At 44.6% G+C, this 21,857-nt stretch overlaps 1 protein-coding gene across 3 annotated transcripts; it reads right to left on the minus strand.

Moving 5' to 3' along the window:
* Positions 1-1,874: 1,874 nt before the first annotated feature.
* On the minus strand, positions 1,875-21,581 carry nudt9 (nudix (nucleoside diphosphate linked moiety X)-type motif 9). Of its 3 annotated transcripts, none has more exons than XM_042081817.1 (8): positions 21,398-21,581; positions 20,786-20,983; positions 19,263-19,352; positions 9,103-9,189; positions 5,488-5,599; positions 4,973-5,113; positions 4,387-4,471; positions 1,875-2,394 (listed from the first exon to the last, which is right to left on the minus strand). In XM_042081817.1, exons 1-8 carry the CDS (start codon positions 21,487-21,489, stop codon positions 2,249-2,251), a joined length of 951 nt encoding a protein of 316 aa, XP_041937751.1. In that variant the 5' UTR covers positions 21,490-21,581; the 3' UTR covers positions 1,875-2,248. The 3 variants fall into 3 exon arrangements, with proteins under 3 accessions (XP_041937751.1, XP_041937750.1, XP_041937752.1); XM_042081816.1 differs by having other exon boundaries at positions 20,786-21,019; positions 21,398-21,580; XM_042081818.1 differs by having other exon boundaries at positions 20,786-21,019; positions 21,355-21,503.
* Between the last annotated feature and the right edge of the window lie 276 nt (positions 21,582-21,857).

Here is a 21,857-nt window from a genome sequence, read left to right on the forward strand (position 1 = left end):
TGAGATGTTAGGACGTCCCTGTGTCTCCTATTTGAGATATTAGGACGTCCCTGTTTCTCCTACTTCATTTGAGATGTTAGGACGTCCCTGTGTCTCCTACTTGATTTGAGATGTTAGGACGTCCCTGTGTCTCCTACTTGATTTGAGATGTTAGACGTCCCTGTGTCTCCTACTTGATTTGAGATGTTAGGACGTCCCTGTTTCTCCTATTTGAGATGTTAGGACGTCCCTGTGTCTCCTACTTCATTTGAGATGTTAGGACGTCCCTGTGTCTCCTACTTCATTTGAGATGTTAGGACGTCCCTGTGTCTCCTACTTCATTTGAGATGTTAGGACGTCCCTGTGTCTCCTACTTGATTTGAGATGTTAGGACGTCCCTGTGTCTCCTACTTGATTTGAGATGTTAGGACGTCCCTGTGTCTCCTACTTGATTTGAGATGTTAGACGTCCCTGTGTCTCCTACTTGATTTGAGATGTTAGGACGTCCCTGTTTCTCCTACTTCATTTGAGATGTTAGGACGTCCCTGTTTCTCCTATTTGAGATGTTAGGACGTCCCTGTGTCTCCTACTTGATTTGAGATGTTAGGACGTCCCTGTGTCTCCTACTTGATTTGAGATGTTAGGACGTCCCTGTGTCTCCTATTTGAGATGTTAGGATGTCCCTCTGTCTCCTACTTGATTTGAGATGTTAGGACAGTGGTCCCCAAACTTTTTCTTCTGAGGGCCAGCTCACTATGCCTGGCTCTAAGAGAGGGCCAGAGACTCTGAGTATATCAGTAACCATAAATAGCTTAGCGCTGTGAACAAAGGCAGTCTACCTTAGTTGAATATTCCATTACATTTAATCTATAGGCTATTGCAATTTAATACCATTGTTATCTGTGTTTATATTGCCATCATGCCATATCAGTGTAAAATGTAGCTCAAATGAAATAATAATAATAGCATTCTCAAAACTATAAGCAGGGAGTCCCAAAAGTATATTTTGAACTCTGAACTTTGCATAGGCTACACAGCTCAAGTTGTGAACAAGCAATATCCAACAAATAATTTAAAGTTCTCAAACTATGAGTTTTATGAAGCGGTGGCAGAAACATCTGAAATGACCACCATTCTAACTTTCACTCACCTGATGAGAACTTTGTGAACTCTGTATGAACATTTGAACGAGTGAATAAAACATATAAATAATTATACCAGAAAGTTCCAGAATTATGACTTGAATAGAAGTTAGTTATTAACAATTAATTGATAAACTTTTAGAATACTTTGAGCACTGATTCAGTCAGCATTGTTTGCAGGTACAGTAGGCCTACTATACATTTCATTTCGTTTTCGATGGCAAACGCGAAACAACGCCAAAACAACCACCAGTGGACAAAAAGAGTATTACACGTGTAAGACCCACCATAGAGAATGAATGGGGGAAATTACGGAGGTTATAGTTTGACGATGTCGTACTCCCGTGCGGGCCAGATGCTATATACCACAGACATGTTTTGGGGGGCCACCTAAAATGAGGTGGCCACTGTGTTAGGACGTCCCTGTGTCTCCTACTTGATTTGATGAGAAAATGTGATCAATTCTCTGGATTTACTATAAATTGGGACAAAACTTTCATTGATCAGTTCAGAAATTTGGCCCTGAAGCGCACTTCCAGAAGCCTACTAATGAAGGTGGTCTGCCCCAATCACTGATGAGAGTGACTCGGTACATACACAAACGCCACCCACACACACACGTGCACACGCACACAAACGCCACCCACACATGCCCTACACACGCACACATTTACACACATGCACACAAACGCCACCCACACATGCCACACACGCACGCACGCACGCACACACAAACACACACACACACACACATACCACACACGGCCCTCTGCCTTTTATTAACACATCAGTAATTTCATCTTACACCTCAACACTAAATATTAAACTATAACGGTAATGACACCAGTTTGGGTCAGAGGTCAAATCTGTCACAATCTAACCGTCACACCCAACCCGTCAGTCATGGGAAACGTGTGTCGTGGATGTCCGGGAAATGCGGACGAAACGCCCCTCTGACACAGGTGCATTGTGGGTAGGAGCAGGCAGTGATGTGCCAGCGGTGGTCAGTGCAGGTCAGGTGGAACTCGGAGCAGGTAGAACACTGGCCAGTCACAGCGACGATGAGGATGGTGATGACGAAGATGTTGTTTCTGTTGTCCCCGTGACGACACGTCCCACTGCCCTGATCACCAGTGGGCGTGGCGTTCCTTAGCAACCGTTTCCAGGAAGTGGGAGTGGCTCGCGTAGAGAGGCTGGGCTGAGTCGACGTCAATCCAGCTGACGTGGCCCGCGTCGTCTCCTGCCTCCAGAGGAAGGGCGCTCACACTGTCTCCTGGCAACCAACACGCACGCACACACACACACACACACACACACACACACACACCTCAGTGCCGGCACATGCAAGTGAAGCAGAAAGCTTTCTTCATTAACTCTGTGTGGTGATTTTACAGACATAACTTGCATGCTAGTTAGCTAACTAGCCAGCTATCCAGCAGACATAACTCACATAAGTCATTTTCCAGTCTGTACATCAGCCCTGTCATGTGATCAGGGAAAGAACACACTGACTACATGTGTTATATATCAGAACACACTGACTACATGTGTAATGATCAGAATATACTGACTACATGATCAGGAAAAGAACACACTGACTACATGTCTACTGTACCAGCAGTAGCAGCAGCCCTTTACAAATTAAAGCCCTTCCAAATTAACTGATCAACCTACACCACAGTCTGCAATGTTAAAGCGGTTAACGGTGACTTCAAACAATCTGATTGGCAGCAGCCTGTGAAATTCGCTTGTCATTTGTAGACTAGTCAAGTTTATTTATATAGCGCATTTGGTTACACTTTACTTGACAGTATCGACATAAGAGTGACATGACACTGTCATGAACGTGTCATAAACAAGTCATAAACGTTTATGACATAACTCTTCTGTCATAAGTCATTCTGTGTCATTCGGTTTTTGTCATAACAAGTTAGGATTAGGGTTACAATAAGGGTTAGAGGTTACGATTAGGGTTAGGGTTCATGTGTTCATGAAAGTGTCATGTCACTATTATGTCGATACTGTCAAGTAAAGTGTTACCGGGCATTTCATACACAGAGGTCCTTGCTTTGCAAAAGCAAACAGTACTATCTAATAAAAGCATTGTAGGGCTTGTAGGGCTATAGTTTAAAAAGTAAAGAATAAACACACAAGGTAATAGTACATAAAAGCATAAAAGGGCAATAGTGTTTAAAAAGTTTTTACTAACAAGTATTTCTCCTGAGACATGAGAGGTCTGGAAGGTGTGTACTGCTGAAGCTGTTAGGTAATTTGGTCCTGTTCCATTTAGTGATTTCTAAATAAGCAGAAGCGCTTTAAAGTCAATTCTGTGACTTACTGGAAGCCAATGCATGGACTTAAGTATTGGAGTAATGTGGTCAATTATTTTAGTTTTCATGAGAACCCTGGCCACTGCATTTTGTCATGAACCGGTTTGATAGTCTTTTTAGGAAGGTGTGTGACCCTACTGGAGATGAAAGCATGAATACGTTTTTCTAGATCAGGTTTTGACATTAGCCCTCGAAATGTTTTTGAGGTGGTAAAAAGTTGATTAAGTTATTGCTTTTATGTGGCTGTTTAAATTTAGATCACTGTTATTTATGACACCAAGATTTTTAACAGTATCCTTTGCTTTAAGCCCTTTAATATCAAGGAGAGTGGCAAGCTTAAGTCTTCCCTCTTTAATTACTTCAGTTTTTTCTTTGTTCAACTGAAAGAAATGTTTAGACATCAGTTGACATCCTGTAAAGTTGGTGTCATCGGCATGGCTATGAAGAGGTTCAACAGGACCATAGTCTTTAGGCCACAGAGGTTAGTAAAGTTGGGTCATGGCTATTCAAGGGGACCATCGTCTTTAGGCAACAGAGGTTAGTAAAGTTGGGTCATCTGCATGGCTATGACAGGAACTCTAATTGTGTTTGATGGTTTGTCCAAGTGGGAGCATATAGAGGTTGAATAATAGTGGCCCCAAGATCGACCCCTGGGGGACATAGCGGGTCAAGGACGTTGGCGTTGAGGTACGTACGGCTAGTATTCACACACACACACACACACAGCTAGTATTCACACACACACACACATATATACACACTCTCAAACACACACACACACACACACACACACATACATACACACACACACGGCTAGTATTTACACACACACACTCTCAAACACACTCAAACACACACACACACACAGCTAGTTTTTACACACACACACACACACACACACACACACACACACACGGCTAGTATGTAACACTCACCTGAGTCATCATGGAAGTTCACAGCAACTGTTTCCATCCATGCGTTGTCTGTGTTTCTCGGATCATCGACATAACCCTTATAAACCTGACACACACACACACACACACACACACACACAAAAATAACACACTCACACATACACACTCACACATACACACACACACACACACACACACACATATACACACACACACACACACACATACACGCGCACACACACACACACACAGGTGAGTTCAGACAATCAGAGGAAGGTGCTCTGTATACACAGACATTCACTGATTCACTGAAAGAAGAACACACACACACAGACACACACAGACAGGCACACACACACACACACACAGACACACTCAGACACACTCAGACAGGCACACACACACACAGACAGACACACTCAGACAGGCACACACACACACAGACACACTCAGACAGGCACACACACACAGACACACTCAGACACACTCAGACAGGCACACTCAGACACACACAGACACACTCAGACAGGCACACACACACACACACACAGACACACTCAGACAGGCACACACACACACAGACACACTCAGGCAGTGTGTGTGTTACCTGTAGGCCAGGTGAGCTGAAGAGTTTTGTGATGCGTTCATGAAGCTCCGCCTTGTCGGGCATTTCTAGAGAGTTGAGCGCCTCTTCAGAAAACTCCCTCTGCAACGTCAGAGACACAAGCTCCCCAGGATCTACCATCCCCTACACACACACACACACACACACACACACACACACACACACACACACACACACACATGAGAGCGCCTCTTCAGAAAACTCCCTCTGCAACGTCAGAGACACAAGCTCCCCAGAATCTACCATCTCCTACACACGCATGCACGCACTCACACACACACACACACACACACACACACGAGACTCTCTCAATGTCACTCACACATGGACAACTTAAGGATACACACATACCCACATGCATGCATGCATACACAAATACACGAATACACACAGGAACTCCCAATAAGCCATCATGGTTTATAGTCCCTAGGTATGACCCACTCTCTCTCACACACACAAACACACACACACACACACACACACACACACACACTGACCCCGGGTATAGCCCACTCTCCACAGTCTTTTCTCTGGATGGACACAAACTGCAGGATGGGGAGTTTGGATGCTGAGTTAGACAAGCGCTGGCCTGCCTCGTCCATCTTCCACCTGAGAGACACACACACACATATATAAAACACACACGCATACATACACACACACATTAACAGACACACATGCACATGTGTGCACACCCAGACGCACGCACACACACACACAAACATACACGCTCATGCGCACACACGCACATGCACACATACACACACACACAAACACACACACACACACACACACAGGGCAATACGCTTGCAAAGTTAGGAGTTGACATACAGTGCAACTGGGAAGTTTTCAGACCCTTTCAAGTTTCCACATGTTGTTATGTGTCAGACTCACACACACACAGACTCATCTTAAAATGCTTAAAATGGATCCAATTCGTTTGATTATGTGTCAGACTCATCTTAAAATGGATCCAATTCATTTGATTCTCATCAATGACTGAAATTTCCCATTTCCAAGTATTCAGCTATTATGAGGCTTGTAATTGAGCTTGGTGCTTCCGACTTCAATCAATGGTCTTGAGATGCTTCTAGTGTTCAACTTGATTGGAGTCCACCTGTCTCTAAATTAATTCATTATTAGGAGAGGCACACATCTCTATATAGGCCCAAAATCGCCACAATTTTATGTACCAGAATCGCGGAACGACTGTCCCTTTCACATCGTTCCGCCACCAGTGTAAATGGGTCAAGGCGGAAAGGGGAATCTGGGTGGACATTTCAATGCTATGTCCAGCCCACCACAGGAGATTGCAAATAAATCTAACTGATCAAAAGCAGCAATCGCAGAGACAGCACATTATGTCAATCTATAAATTCACAAAGTCTCCAGTCATTCAATGCCTGCTAGAGTTGACTGTAGCTTGGAATGCAATCAGTTGCCATAATAGGCTTAAAATCCAGCGATAAAACAAAGCATGAACTCATGAGCGTCTGTCTGCCCTATATGTATATCCTCTGATTGTAATGCTTATCTAGGCGATATTTGTAACATTTATTTTGTATTTGGCCTGTTATAAAATCATGTAGACTTATTGAACAATTGAAACACATTAGGAACCGCAAAGTTGGAGACATGCATGAAGACATTGCTGCAAATTTAAAACCGGATTACTCTGGAATGGCTAACTGTGCAGGGGAATGCTTTACACCTTTATGTTCGGTAAGGTCTGCTGTTTATTCTGATATATGGTTTGTCATGTGTTGAGGGAAAGTTCGCAAAGTATTCCACCAAGATGAATGGGTAGGGAGACGGGCGCAAAAAAATATGGTTAAATTAAAGTTACTTTTCTCGCGAACCGTTTACCACAACAACTAACCACTAACATCGTTTAAAAGCTGAGAAAAAGCTCTTTCGTGTGATACATGTGATGTCTGTGATGAATAGGCTACTTCGCAAGTAGTTCAGCAAATTTGGGTGGGACAGAAATACCTTTACAGAGCAGCAGATCAGGGCTGGCCATATCGGCTCTGGCTCACATGATGTAGGCTACATGATTTAAATGCATTATCGCTTCACTACCCAACACGCGAACAAGAAAGAAAAGAAAAAAGAAACCAATGAGCTTATGTCGCGATATCTGATAGGCCCAGGCTAGAGAAAAGACAGCTATGGTAACCTAACAATTAGGATTTGCTTTGCCTACACTGCTGTTTGGTTGTCCCAAACTTTGAGACGATCCAACTCACATTGAATCTTATCAACCCGAACTGCGATGTTCCAAACAGAGTGACAGGATGCAATGCCTAATAATCTCACTGCCTTCGGCATAACCGCTAACAGTGCGCCTAGGCCTACTGTTAAACACCTGAAAAATATTAAGCTGCTGTTTTCTTTTCATGACGAGCGCTAGGCCTACGCTTGAATGATTTATGACTGAATGGAACGTTGCGTTTTTAAGCGCCAGACAAAGTTTACACCAATCATCATCTTCTAATGTATCCTTATGTTGAGATGTCCATTCTCTTTGCCCTAGGCTATCATTTGTGCGCGAAGCATGTTTCAATTAAGACAGTAGGCTACACAAGCTATTTTTATTGTTGTAATATTGAATGATTTCATGAATAAATTGTACGCACAGTGCGTACAGGATTACGGCTGGCGGCACCACTGACCAATGCCACAGTAGCCTGTGAACCTCTGATTTTCAAAGGGGAATCACGGCCAACGCAGGGGGCAACTCTTCTCTTCAATTTCCCTTCCAAATTACTTTTTATTGTCTGAAGACATCTATCGCAAGAATCTAACATTCTAAGCAACAGCAAAGCAAATGCAAGCTAACCAAAGTGCAGTCGGTTCTCCCACCATGGTTTTGGAAATCACACACCTGCTGCATCTGAAGGCCCACGCATAATAAGGCCTACGACTACCACTCTACACCCCCCCTGTTGCACGTCACATTTTAATTTGCTAGCTGATCCTGCCTCCTCAAAATGCCGCATCATGTGAACAGATCAGCAGGCCGGCAAATTTTCACCTCGTTTTCAGACACACGTTTCGGCAAAAAGACGTCTCCTCTTCCCGCAAATTTTGCGTAATCTCTGTGTGAAAAGGCCTTATATAAGGTCTCTCAGTTGATGGTGTATGTCAGAGTGAAAACCAAGCCACAAGGTCGAGAGAATTGACCGTAGACCTGTGAGACAGGATTGTGTGAAGACACAGATCTGGGGAAGGATACAAGAACATGTCTGCAGCATTGTAAGTGGCAAAGAGCACAGTAGCCTCCATCATTCTTAAATGGAAAAGCTTGGAACAACCAACAGTCTTCTTAGATCTAGCCGCTCAGCCAAACTTAATAACCTAGGACAGATGGCCTTGGTCAGACAGGTAAACAAGGACCAAGTGTCATCCAGAGGTAATTTGTGGACATGTGAGAGCCCTTACAGAAATGACCGTGCTCTTGTGCAGAACGGTTACCTAGGCTACCGTGCTCTTGTGCAGAACAGTTACCTAGGCTACCGTGCTCATGTGCAGAACGTTTACCTCTTGTGCAGAACGGTTACCTAGGCTAGCGTGCTCTTGTGCAGAACGTTTACCTCTTGTGCAGAACGGTTACCTAGGCTACCGTACTCTTGTGCAGAACGTTTACCTCTTGCGCAGAACGGTTACCTAGGCTACCGTGCTTATGTGCAGAACGTTTACCTCTTGTGCAGAACGTTTACCTCTTGTGCAGAACGTTTACCTAGGCTACCGTGCTCTTGTGCAGAACGGTTACCTAGGCTACCGTGCTCTTGTGCACTTTCAATGCAGAAGAACGTTTCTTGTATCCTTCCCCAGATCTGTGTTTGTGGAAAACTTGAAAGGGGCCTGACAACTTTCACACACACACACACACACACACACACACACAGACAAACAGACAACTTTCCGGTTGCACTGTACCTGTACTTTGCTTTACCTGTACAATTTATCTACACAGAAGAGATTAAATGAAAGAAGACATGTAAGAATTACTGCATGAATGAAAGAGGAGGGAAGAGAGGAGAGAAAGAAGAGAGAGAGAAAGGAGAGAGAGAGAAAGGAGAGAGAAAGGAGAGAGATAAAGGAGAGACCTGGTGACGATGGGATCTGCCGCGTGATTGGGCCCCCACTTCCCCAGCAGGCCCCTCCCACTAACCCCGGTCCGCCCCCGAGGGTTCCTGAAACAGAGCATGGATCACACACACACACACACACACACACACACACACACACACAGAACATGGATTATATACTGTATACATACACACACACACACACACACACAAAATTTACTTTTTGGCCTACTAGCCACATATTTTTACTAGCCAAAACTAAACAATGCTTTTTCCATATCTATTCTGAAAGTGGCCTTTCAGTGCCCTATGATCCAGCGTTTTAGAACTCCACAGGAGCGCTCATGTTCCATTCAAATGCACGTCCTTCCCAATGTTCCGAGGTCCAATCATTTTGTAGCCTATAATGAGACAGTGTTGAAGCGGAGCGAACCAATCACGTTGCTCTATCTTGGTCAGTAGTAGTAGTAATCAAAAATCTTTGCTTTAATGACTGTTTTGTTTTGAGCTATGAATCACGTATTTCATCTATTTCTGTGAGTAGTTCATTCACTATCATTGAAAGTGACACTAAGACGTGATAGTAGTGCCCCTAGCACGCGCACGCGCACACACACACACACACACACACACACACACACACACACACACACACACACACACACACACACACACACACACAGACACAGCAGATAACTAAGACGTGATAGTACTGCCCCTAGCACTTCCATTTTAAACGGAAGTTTGACTCGGGTACATTGACAAGAAGACCCTAGGTTGCATTTTGGAGAGAGTTATGCTTTAACTGGGGGTTGCCAAAAATATTGGAGGGATCACAAAATGATTTGCAACCTGAATTAAAGACATTTTCCTAAAGGTTTTTAGACCAACATGTTTTAAAATCGGAGATATTCACTAGCCCTAGATATACTGTAGGCTTAGAAATTCACAGTGTTTCCATAATGTTCCTCAGAAAGTGGATACTCTGCTAACACAAACTCAAATCTCTACCTGCCATGATGAGCTTGCTGCACATACTGCACCTCCTGCCATGATGAGCTTGCTGCACATACTGCACGCTTCCCAGTCATGTTAGCCACAGGGGCACCAGCTATACATTACGTAGATGCAGGAGCACCAGCTATACATTAGATGCAGGAGCACCAGCTATACATTACGTAGATGCAGGAGCACCAGCTATACATTAGATGCAGGAGCACCAGCTATACATTACGTAGATGCAGGAGCACCAGCTATACATTACGTAGATGCAGGAGCACCAGCTATACATTACGTAGATGCAGGAGCACCAGCTATACATTAGATGCAGGAGCACCAGCTATACATTAGATGCAGGAGCACCAGCTATACATTACGTAGATGCAGGAGCACCAGCTATACATTACGTAGATGCAGGAGCACCAGCTATACATTAGATGCAGGAGCACCAGCTATACATTACGTAGATGCAGGAGCACCAGCTATACATTAGATGCAGGAGCACCAGCTATACTGTGGCGATCAAACCTGACCCCCTATAATAAAGTAATATAATGAAAACATGGCAGCTACATACGGAAGATGGTCAGCGTCTATAAATAACAGCCCAGGTAGCGCTGTCTCCGGCTCTCTCGTTTCCCTCTACCGGTGTTTCGTCTGCTGGTGTTGCCCTGCGTAGGCTGAACGTGACGACAGGTAGAGTGTTTTGCCTTGTGAGAGTGGCCTGGTTGGTCCTTGTCTCGGACGCTCCGTGAGTATTGCCTAGCCTCAAAGAACTGTCTTTCCATTGTTCGGCAGGTTGATAACTCCACCGAGTAGTTCAGAGTTTTGTGCGTGTTTGGTCTAGTCCAAACCGAGCTCCGTGATCACTTTGCGAACGAACTGTTTTATCATTGTTTGCAGGAGACACGCGACAGTAGCGAGGTTGTAGCAGCTGGCCCACTTCTCTGTGTTGTCCTGTGCTCTTTAAAAGCGCTCTTGTTGTTTAGTCGTGAGCGGCGCGACTTTAAGTTGAATATAGATTACATAGGCTACTGGGGAGGGTTTCCTTAGGGGTTTTCCTGGGGACTATTATTTTGTCTTTTGGGGATATTTTTATTTCTATATTTTCCTTTCCTCCGGCGCCGGCCTGCCTTTATTGTAATCTAATCTAAACTGTAAACTGAAAGCAATCACGTTTGTGCTCTAGTTTTGGAGCGCTCTTCTTTTGTTAAGTGATTTTGCTATTTAATGTTATTTTGTTTATTGGTTTATCCACACTGGGAGCTTTGAAGCAGTCGGCTATGTTGTAGTAGCCAATTAGTTATAGCCTGTTTAACCTGTTTGAATTTATTGTGGCCTTAGGCCGAAGAGGTCTTTTTTGACCGAAGATACTTTTCGTTTTTGGACCTTTTTGCGTCTTGCCTTTTTGCATTTTTTGTCGAGGCTACCGCCTACCGCCTCCTAGTGGCCTGACCTAAAAATAGGCTGAATGGACTGCTGCTGCTGTTGTGATTTGTTTGCTTGTGTGGTGTTCATGTGTGTCCTGAACAATATATTCCACTTTTGAACACACCTGTTTGCATTTCTTGAAGTCTTTTAGTTAGAGTTAAAATCATTTAATGTTTTGTGGTGCTTTATAAAGCCATTTAGTTATTATTTCTTAACTTTAGTTTATCTTCACTCTGTCTGAGTGGTGGTGGATAAATCCACCTGGCGCCCAACCGTTACGCTACCCCACTACCGCCACAGATATTGGCGCCCAACGTGGGGCCCGAACTATTGCTCAAACTGTACTTATTGTACTTATTTTTGAACTTGGAAGTGTTTTGAATTTCATTGTTGAATTGTGTATCATTCAGATAAGAGCTTGCAGGCCTGTTTGAATTTGAATCTATGTGATGTGTTGCATTTGTATTGACTGACTGTAGCATTGTGTAATCGGTTTCTGAATTTGCTTACTGTACTTTTGATCTGTGGTACATTAGAGTAAAATAATTTAATCATGGAACAGCTTGGCCCTGTCGAGACCATATCAGATTCTGAGGATATGTCCCTTCTACTACCCCCTTCTATTCCTACACCTGGTGTACGGGTAGAGTTAGACTCTTCAGATATAGAAAATTTTGTTTTCCCACCACCTCCTCCAGATAATGATGAGGGCACAATAGTTGATCTTGAGGTTTTCTCCCAGGCCATTGATTCTATGAAAACAGTGTTTGAAAGCACCATTGCCTGTCAGAGACAATGGCTTGAGGAGGGCTTGAAGCATGTTTCCAAAGAAGCTGTTGAAGCTAAAGGGGATGTTTCTCGTTTAGTGGAAAAAGCGAATGATGACCTGCTTAATACTATTGCAGAGCGCATCAGAGAGTTACTCTCAAAATGCATAGAACACATTCAGTGGAACTCTAAGCAGACATCAACTGAGTTCCAGACCCTTCTAAAAGCATCACACACTGGTTTATTGGATTCTTTTTCTATTTCTGTCTCTGACCAACTGAATAGACTAGTTAAGCCTGAGCTGCAGGACCTGCAGTTACAGATTTGTGGCATCAAAGATTCAGTTGAAAGTCTTGCTGAAAAAGTTAATGAGTTGAATGTTACACCAACTTATCCACCTTCAAGAGTCGTGAGCTCTTTTACTGGTATCGGTTATCAACAGAGGTCTTCTACTAATGTCGAACCCGAGTCCAAACCTGATGCTTTACCTTCAGTTCTCCATACTGGTGATCGGCATTTGCCAATCAAATTGATTTTTCCCTCTTTCGGTGGTTCAGATGATGACACTGACCCACTTTTGTATATTTCTAAGTGTAAGGACTTCTTTGCTCTGCGCCCCATGTCCAATTCTGAGATCTTAGCCACTATGAGGAATGTCTTGCATGGCACAGCACGTAACTGGTGGGAGATAGCCAGAGAAAAGGTGCACACTTGGGTTGAGTTTGAGAGGCAGTTCTTAGAATCGTTCTTGTCTGAAGACTATGCAGATGAGTTAGAGGAGAGAATCCGACATAGAGTTCAGTTACCCCATGAGAGTGTGAGGGATTTCACCTTCGCATTCCAGGCCCTGTACAAGAGGTGGAAGCCTGAAGCGACGGAAGATGAGATTGTTAAAATGCTTTTTAAAACAATGAATCCTCAGTTAGTTAGCCAACTGCGTGGACGCACGCACACTGTGGATGAAGTTGTTAGACTTGGGCAGCAGCTTGAGAAAGATCTAATACATCAAAGAATGTATGAGCAGAAGGTCCTTATGACTAAAACTTCTAAAATTGAAGCCCCTGTCCACGTCTCAGAACTGTCAAAGAGAAGTCAAAAAGCTGATTTCAAACCACCTGCTCCTCTCTTGTGCTGGCGTTGCCAAAGCGCACACCCTCCTGGAAGCTGTCCGCAGTTTCAACCTCGAAATCAGCCAGTGAAAAGCTTTGGTCCTCGTCAGGCTAACCCCAATAAGGGTACTGTCTCCACGGTTACGAGTTGTAACCAGCCCTCCTTTAAGTCTCAGCCTGTTGTTAGGCCTAAGACAAACTCCATGCCTCCCCAGTCTGGTCCAGTGGTAGTATTGAGGCAGCTGGCAGTGCCAGTCACAGTCAGACGCTGCCAGGGCAAGGCACTGGTAGACACTGGAGCTACATATAGCTTAATGAGTTTTGATTTGTGGAACACAATTAAAGCTCCAAATGAGAAACTTGAGCCATGGCATGAAGGACCCCTGTATCTTGCAAACGGTACAAATACCCATCCTGTAGGTTGCAAGGTGTTAGAGTACCGTATGCATGGACATAGCTGGAGTGTTCTAACTGCGGTGCTTGCTGTTAATGTCCTCGCCTATCCTCTAGTGCTTGGGTTGGATTTCATTTCTGTTAGTGGAATGCAGCTTAATGTGAGGGATCAAGCGTATTCTATTTTGGGGGGACCAACAAGGTAGAGCCTTCCCTTTTCAAGTTATGGCAAGACCCAGAGATAGTTGGGGTATTCAGTCTTCTCCAACCACTACTGCTGCCTCACTCATGCTCTCTCTGCCACCATCTTCCCTTTGTTCCTCTGAGCCTAGTAGCTTTACTCCTGCTGATGAATTCTACATTAGTTGGGGCTTGCACCCGCCATCCTCTCTAACCACGACTTCTGCCACTGTCATAACCACTATGCCTCCATTTTCCAGTTTGGCAGAACCTAGTAGGTCTATTCCTGCTGAGGACCTGCAGTCACTGTTACAAGCTGCTGTGAGTCAGAGTAGTTTAAGTGGTCAAAATGCAGAGAAGTTACAGACTCTTCTGTTGGCAAATCCTGAGGTATGTACCACCAAACTGGGTCACACCTCTTTGCTGCAGCACAAAATAAAGCTGAAGGGGGATGTTGTAGTTACTCAAAAGCCATACCGCCTGCCTGTTCACAAACGTCAGGAAGTAAAGGCTCACATTGAAGACATGCTATCTCAGGGAATCATTGAGCCTTCCCATTCCCCATGGGCTTCACCTGTTGTTATGGTACCCAAAAAGGATGGTAGCACTAGATTTTGTGTTGACTATCGTCGTTTGAATTCCCACACTGAGAGAGACTCGTTCCCATTGCCGACTGTGAATGAGATCCTGGAATCACTGGCAGGGTCTGCAGTGTTTAGCTCTTTAGATCTGAATAGCGGCTATTGGCAAGTGGAGGTTGAACCTGCCAGTCGTCCCATTACCGCTTTCATCACTCCTTTTGGCCTCTATTCTTTCAAGAAAATGCCATTTGGTCTAAAAAACGCGCCTGCTAGTTTCCAGCGGCTCATGAATAGCGTTCTACAAAGTTGTCTTGGAAAATGCTGTTTGGTTTATCTTGATGATATTATCATATATTCTGCTGACCTTGACCAACACTTTGAAGATATCCAGACTGTGTTTAATTGTCTCAGAGACGCCGGCCTCACCCTTAAACTCAAGAAGTGTCACTTCTGCATGCCAGAAATCAAGTTCCTTGGTCATGTTGTGAGTAAGGAGGGAGTGAGAGCAGACTCTGAGAAAACCGAAGCGGTGAAAGCCTATCCAGTTCCCAGTAATCTGAAGGAAGTTCAGCGCTTCCTTGGATTAGCTGGATGGTACCATAGGTATGTGCCGAATTTTTCTGTCGTTGCGGAGCCTTTGAATGCTCTAAAGAGAAAAGGGATGACCTTTAGATGGACAGTTGAGTGTCAGAGGTCGTTTGACACCCTCAAACAACATTTGACTGCTCCTCCGATCCTTGGTCATCCTAACACTGACTGCACCTTCATTGTTTACACAGATGCGAGTGCCATAGGTCTCGGTGCTGTACTTGCTCAGAGATCGTCAGCGTTGGCTGATGAGGAAGTGCTAGCATATGCGAGCCGGTCACTCTCTGGTGCAGAGAAGAACTATTCAACCACTGAGCGTGAGTGTCTAGCTGTGATGTGGGCGCTAGAGAGATGGAGACACTACTTAGAGGGAAAACCGTTTGTAGTGGTGACCGATCATTCCTCTCTTCTTTGGGTGTTCAACACCACTAAAGCAAACTCTCGTCTGGTGCGTTGGGCCTTACATCTGCAGGAGTTTTGTTTCACCATAGAGTACAGGAAGGGTAAATTGAACGCTGCTCCTGACGCGCTCTCCCGTGCAACCTGCCTTGGCGGTGAGAGTTCCTTGGCTGTGTGCAGTGCAGATTTAGACAAGCTTGTTCCATTCCCTTTGACTGACGATGACGTGTGGAAAGCACAACAGGAAGATCCTGAAAGTCAGGGGCTATACAGAATGGTAACTGAGGCAGAGAGCACCACTGGTCCGTGTGCCTTAGAGTATGCAATTGTGGAAGATAAGGTCTATCGTAAAACTGTGCATCCTCAGCGGGGTACACATTATCAGATCTTTGTCCCCAGACCATTGCGTGACTCTGTACTCAGAGCTTACCATGACAGCCCACTGAGTGGTCATTTGGGTCGTTATAAAACTCTGAAAAGAGTAATGGATGTGGCTTACTGGCCAAAGATGTGGAAGGATGTTGGAGATTATGTCCAGACCTGTCGTGTTTGCCAGACCCATAAGCCAGAGTGTGTCAAACCTGCTGGTTACTTGCAGCAGACTGAAGTTTCAGAACCATGGCAGATGCTTGGTCTTGATCTCATGGGTCCTTTGCCGCAAAGTTCTCTGAGGAACACCCAGTTACTGGTAGTGGTAGATTACTACACAAGGTGGGTTGAACTCTTCCCACTACGTCAAGCTACTGCAGAGGCAATTAGCAAATGTCTGCTTAAGGACATTTTCACTCGTTGGGGTGTCCCGCAGTACATTTTATCAGATCGTGGGCCGCAGTTTGTGTCTGATGTCTTTAAAGACCTTTGTGATCGCTGGGGTGTGGTGAAAAAACTAACAACTGCTTACCACCCGCAGACCAACCTCACTGAAAGGGTGAATCGTACCCTTAAGACGATGTTGAGCTCGTATGTGGGTGATCAGCACAAACTATGGGATAAACACCTCCCAGAACTGCGTTTTGCCATCAACACTGCTGTGCAGGAATCCACTGGCCATTCACCTGCTGAGTTACTGCTCAGAGGTAAAGTAATGGGACCGTTTGATAGGGTGTTACAGCCTCAGTCACATCACAGAGCTCCGCGAGATCTTGAACATCTCCGGTTGCTAGTAGCCAAGAACTTGGCAAAAGCAAAAGAAAAACAGAAAAGAAATTACGACAAAACTCGTCGGGAAATTACCTACGACAACAAAGAGCGAGTGTGGATGAGAGCTTATCCCTTGTCTCAAGCGTCTCGTGGTTTCTCGGCAAAGTTGGCTCCTAAATGGGTTGGACCCTATAGAGTTGTGTCAAAGTTAGGACCTGTCAACTATCAAGTGGTGAGAGAAGATTCTGGGGAGGACTTGCGTACAGTCCATGTGAGCCGCCTTAAGCAATGCTTCCCCACTGCTGCTGAAGTTGACCGTAGAGAACGGGAGCAACTTTTGAAAATCTTTTCGGAACCTGATGTTGATGAGTTCCTAGGTTTCATTTAGGATGTCCTCCTAAGATCAACTTTTCTTGTTTCTGTTCTTTCTTAGGTATAAACACCTATTGAATATCTTGTAATATGGGTGGTCCACTTTTGTCCTTTTTTAAGGGGAGAAGAGTGTGGCGATCAAACCTGACCCCCTATAATAAAGTAATATAATGAAAACATGGCAGCTACATACGGAAGATGGTCAGCGTCTATAAATAACAGCCCAGGTAGCGCTGTCTCCGGCTCTCTCGTTTCCCTCTACCGGTGTTTCGTCTGCTGTGTGTTTGGTTCGCTGGTGTTGCCCTGCGTAGGCTGAACGTGACGACAGGTAGAGTGTTTTGCCTTGTGAGAGTGGCCTGGTTGGTCCTTGTCTCGGACGCTCCGTGAGTATTGCCTAGCCTCAAAGAACTGTCTTTCCATTGTTCGGCAGGTTGATAACTCCACCGAGTAGTTCAGAGTTTTGTGCGTGTTTGGTCTAGTCCAAACCGAGCTCCGTGATCACTTTGCGAACGAACTGTTTTATCATTGTTTGCAGGAGACACGCGACAGTAGCGAGGTTGTAGCAGCTGGCCCACTTCTCTGTGTTGTCCTGTGCTCTTTAAAAGCGCTCTTGTTGTTTAGTCGTGAGCGGCGCGACTTTAAGTTGAATATAGATTACATAGGCTACTGGGGAGGGTTTCCTTAGGGGTTTTCCTGGGGACTATTATTTTGTCTTTTGGGGATATTTTTATTTCTATATTTTCCTTTCCTCCGGCGCCGGCCTGCCTTTATTGTAATCTAATCTAAACTGTAAACTGAAAGCAATCACGTTTGTGCTCTAGTTTTGGAGCGCTCTTCTTTTGTTAAGTGATTTTGCTATTTAATGTTATTTTGTTTATTGGTTTATCCACACTGGGAGCTTTGAAGCAGTCGGCTATGTTGTAGTAGCCAATTAGTTATAGCCTGTTTAACCTGTTTGAATTTATTGTGGCCTTAGGCCGAAGAGGTCTTTTTTGACCGAAGATACTTTTCGTTTTTGGACCTTTTTGCGTCTTGCCTTTTTGCATTTTTTGTCGAGGCTACCGCCTACCGCCTCCTAGTGGCCTGACCTAAAAATAGGCTGAATGGACTGCTGCTGCTGTTGTGATTTGTTTGCTTGTGTGGTGTTCATGTGTGTCCTGAACAATATATTCCACTTTTGAACACACCTGTTTGCATTTCTTGAAGTCTTTTAGTTAGAGTTAAAATCATTTAATGTTTTGTGGTGCTTTATAAAGCCATTTAGTTATTATTTCTTAACTTTAGTTTATCTTCACTCTGTCTGAGTGGTGGTGGATAAATCCACCTGGCGCCCAACCGTTACGCTACCCCACTACCGCCACAATACATTAGATGCAGGAGTACCAGCTATACATTACGTAGATGCAGGAGCACCAGCTATACATTAGATGCAGGAGCTATACATTAGATGCAGGAGCATCCCACCTCCCTCTCCATCTTCAGAGAACATCTCCTCTCATAGCACTACTTACGACTAGTCTTGCTGATCCTAGTACTTACCACCTGTCTTGAACTGACACTCAACAGCACTCAATGATGCACTTATTCTTATACAGTGTTTCCCATACATTGACTTATTTGTGGCGGCCCACCACAATATCAACATTGACCATCACACAATGATTTTCCAGGTTGTACTAAATTGTGCTTAAATTTGGTTAGAATCATAACCACGCTGTGCTAATGTATTAAAAACTGTTGGATTCAAGTTCATTCTGCAAAACAACCACCACAAATGATTATATATATAAATATAGAATTCAATTCTGTGGGAAACACTGTAATGCCTTTGGTGTTGCCATAGCTACCTATGAGAGAACTGAGACATTAATGCCTTTGGTGTTGCCATAGCTACCTATGAGAGAAGACATTAATGCCTTTGGTGTTGCCATAGCTACCTATGAGAGAACTGAGACATTAATGCCTTTGGTGTTGCCATAGCTACCTATGAGAGAACTGAGACATTAATGCCTTTGGTGTTGCCATAGCTACCTATGAGAGACATTTTCTGCCTCTGGTTCCAATGTCCATCTCTCAACATTTCGAAACCATATTTCACCGGTTGGAGGGGTCGCGAGACTTGGCTCCATGTTTGTTTGTTTATTTTACTGGGGGTGGGGGTAGTCATGGTAACTCGCAAAGGTCGCTGGTCGTGAACATGGTAGTCATGGTAACTCACAGAGGTCGCTGGTCGTGAACGCGGTACTCTCCCTCGTGGCTGCGCCGGTCCGTTGACCCGTCAAGAGCATTGAACCGCGGAGAGAAAGAGCTGGAGGGACACACCAATCAATCAATCAATCAATCAATCAATCAATCAATCAATCAATCAATCCATCAATCAATCCATTAATTAATCAATGCCCATCAGTTAATCAATCAATAACTCAGTCAATAGGCCTACACACCCAGGAAACTCTGAAGAGACTGCACTGTGTTAATACGTAAGCATCTCACACTAACACACATTGTAGGCCTATTTAGTCTGTCTTATTGTTAGGCTATTTTATCGGCTACATGACTTTACTTTAAACTGTTATTTGTACATTATTTGATGTTTACCGATGTCACTGTTAGTCGCTGAGGACAAAAGTATCTGATGAGAACCATAACCATAAAGCATGGTGACAGCGTGATGGATGGAACCAGGGGCGTCGCTAGCTATTTAAAACATTCGGGGCTAGAGCACAGAAGTTAAAGTCCTTTTCTGTCTGGGGGTTCGGGGGTTTCTCCCCCTAGAGATTTTGAAAATCGGGCTGATGAACATGCAATTTTAACCTACTTTGAGAATGAAAAGGAAGGCCAATTGTAATGACTCACGTCACGGCATTCTGAATATTTTGATGTTTAAAGACCGTGTAAGGAGAACGTCTCTTCTGCCAAAGTGCACCACATACAACACCCAAAATATGACATTAAAATAGCCTGTAGAATAAACATCGTCATGCACCTCTGTCAAGTGCACAGGTGAGAGCGTTCGTCTCGGGATAAACATTTGGACGTCATCCCCTTCAATTAATGGGCTATGGGTGCCTTGAAAGCAATGCATTTGGGTTGTGTAAGCTATCACGAACTTTTGCCCAAAGAAAAAGTTCCATTCTGTCAAAATCAAGCCCAAAATGCATTGCTTGGAAGCCCCCTCAAACGAGGTCAGGTTTACCATATTTATTGCGCATGTGATTCAATAGTAAATCACGATATATTGAAACTGAGCTGATCGAAATGTCCTCCTGGGTTGCGGGAGATGACACACTGTGAGTTTCCACTTCTTGTCCCTGCTCTGCCCTTTTTTTCTCTAAAGAAACTTCTAATATCCGTTTGTCCTTCTGTACACTTATTTCGCTAAGGCTAGTTAGTAGAAGCACGAAACTGCAATGCGTAATAGCGTAGAGGATAATTGAAATTGCAACATTTTGCAACAAATGATTCTAAACCTGCCCAGATCAGATTAATGCACACAATGGACACAAAACACAAACGTCTCTTCTACTGGGCTATTTATTTAATTCACGATTAGAGTTTTTGTTGTTGACGGCCCATAGATCCGGGCCTATCCCCAGAGGATCTGGGGCTATAGCCCCGAATGCCCAGGTCTAACGACGCCACTGGATGGAACCCTAGGCTACTGCATAGCTAAATGTAGCCTAGTTCATCAAATGTAGCCTAGATCTTAGCCATTTTCTTAGCTTGTGAACGCACACTCACCCGATGTCGGGGTCTGCCCAAACGGGGTTAGCCGCCACAGGCGGGGCAGTATACTTCACGGGGCTGTACTCCGGCCACTCCGTCTCCCAGGACACCTTGTCGTCCGGGACCGGGAATCGGGGCGTGTCTGATCCCGGGTAGACGGGGCTCCGTGCTTTAATGTGCAGGCGGGTTGACATGGCACCGAGGTTTGCGGCGCTGCAGGACACACCGGTGCTGATGGATTTAATAGGACTGGACAAAAATGTCAAGTGCAGAATGAGAGTTAAACGTTTGACAGGCTAACTTCCCATAATCAGAAATCCAGGCTAGGGTAAGAGAAAGTCTACGGCTCGCAGACGAACCAGGAAAGGATCGGCTGTCACACATTGGCTTCCTATATTTCAGTCATAACACAAATCTTATATATTGAAACATTAAAAGAAGAACAAGAAGACAACACCAAGCTGACATATATAGAAATACTTTTACATTGTAAGCTATAGGCTACGTAAATGCAATAGTCTGTAACTGTAACCAATGCCGACACCGGCTGCTTGGTGACAGCGAAACAACCGACCACTACGAACCTCTGCCTCGGAAGTAACGCTAATGGAGACCCATTTCACCTACCAAGCCCCTTTCGAACAGACAGAGTATGGCAATCTGAAGAGCGTTAGCGCTACGTGTATCGGACCGAGCCAGCTATTGATCACTGGTCTCATTCCAGCTCAGCAAATAGTCGCGGGCGCAGTCACTAGGAAGTAGTAGGGGTGTGACTTTCAGTGTCGATGCTTCGAAGCACAAGTGTTTCGAAAGAGCTTCGCAACGTGGTTCAAAACAGCCATGTCATGTGACCACTGCTTCGAAACATCGTTCAAAATCCCCATGTCATGTGACCAAAGCTAAGTGAACCTTCGGTGCATTTCACCCATGGAGGTATTATGATTTCACCAGAGCCTTATTAGACATTCTCTGATTTCATCCATTTCACCGGAGTCGGCGCAGGGCTGCCCGTGCGTAGACTTGTCTTAAGCAATATGATGGTGTAGTGGTTAGTGAGGGTGTTTTTGCACGGCTCAACTGTGTTTCG

Source organism: Alosa sapidissima, chromosome 24, assembly GCF_018492685.1.
Source record: "Alosa sapidissima isolate fAloSap1 chromosome 24, fAloSap1.pri, whole genome shotgun sequence".
In the NCBI taxonomy this organism is placed as follows: Eukaryota; Metazoa; Chordata; class Actinopteri; order Clupeiformes; family Clupeidae; genus Alosa; species Alosa sapidissima.

Excerpts from the sequence above, each read along its gene's own strand:
- nudt9 (XM_042081816.1), bottom strand. The coding sequence starts at position 21,489 with ATGAGACCAGTGATCAATAGCTGGCTCGGTCCGATACACGTAGCGCTA. Across the intron at positions 21,020-21,397 it reads GTCTGTTCGAAAGGGGCTTG|TCCTATTAAATCCATCAGCA; the intron begins GTAGGTGAAATG and ends ATTTTTGTCCAG. Across the intron at positions 19,353-20,785 it reads TGGGCAGACCCCGACATCGG|CTCTTTCTCTCCGCGGTTCA; the intron begins GTGAGTGTGCGT and ends GTGTCCCTCCAG.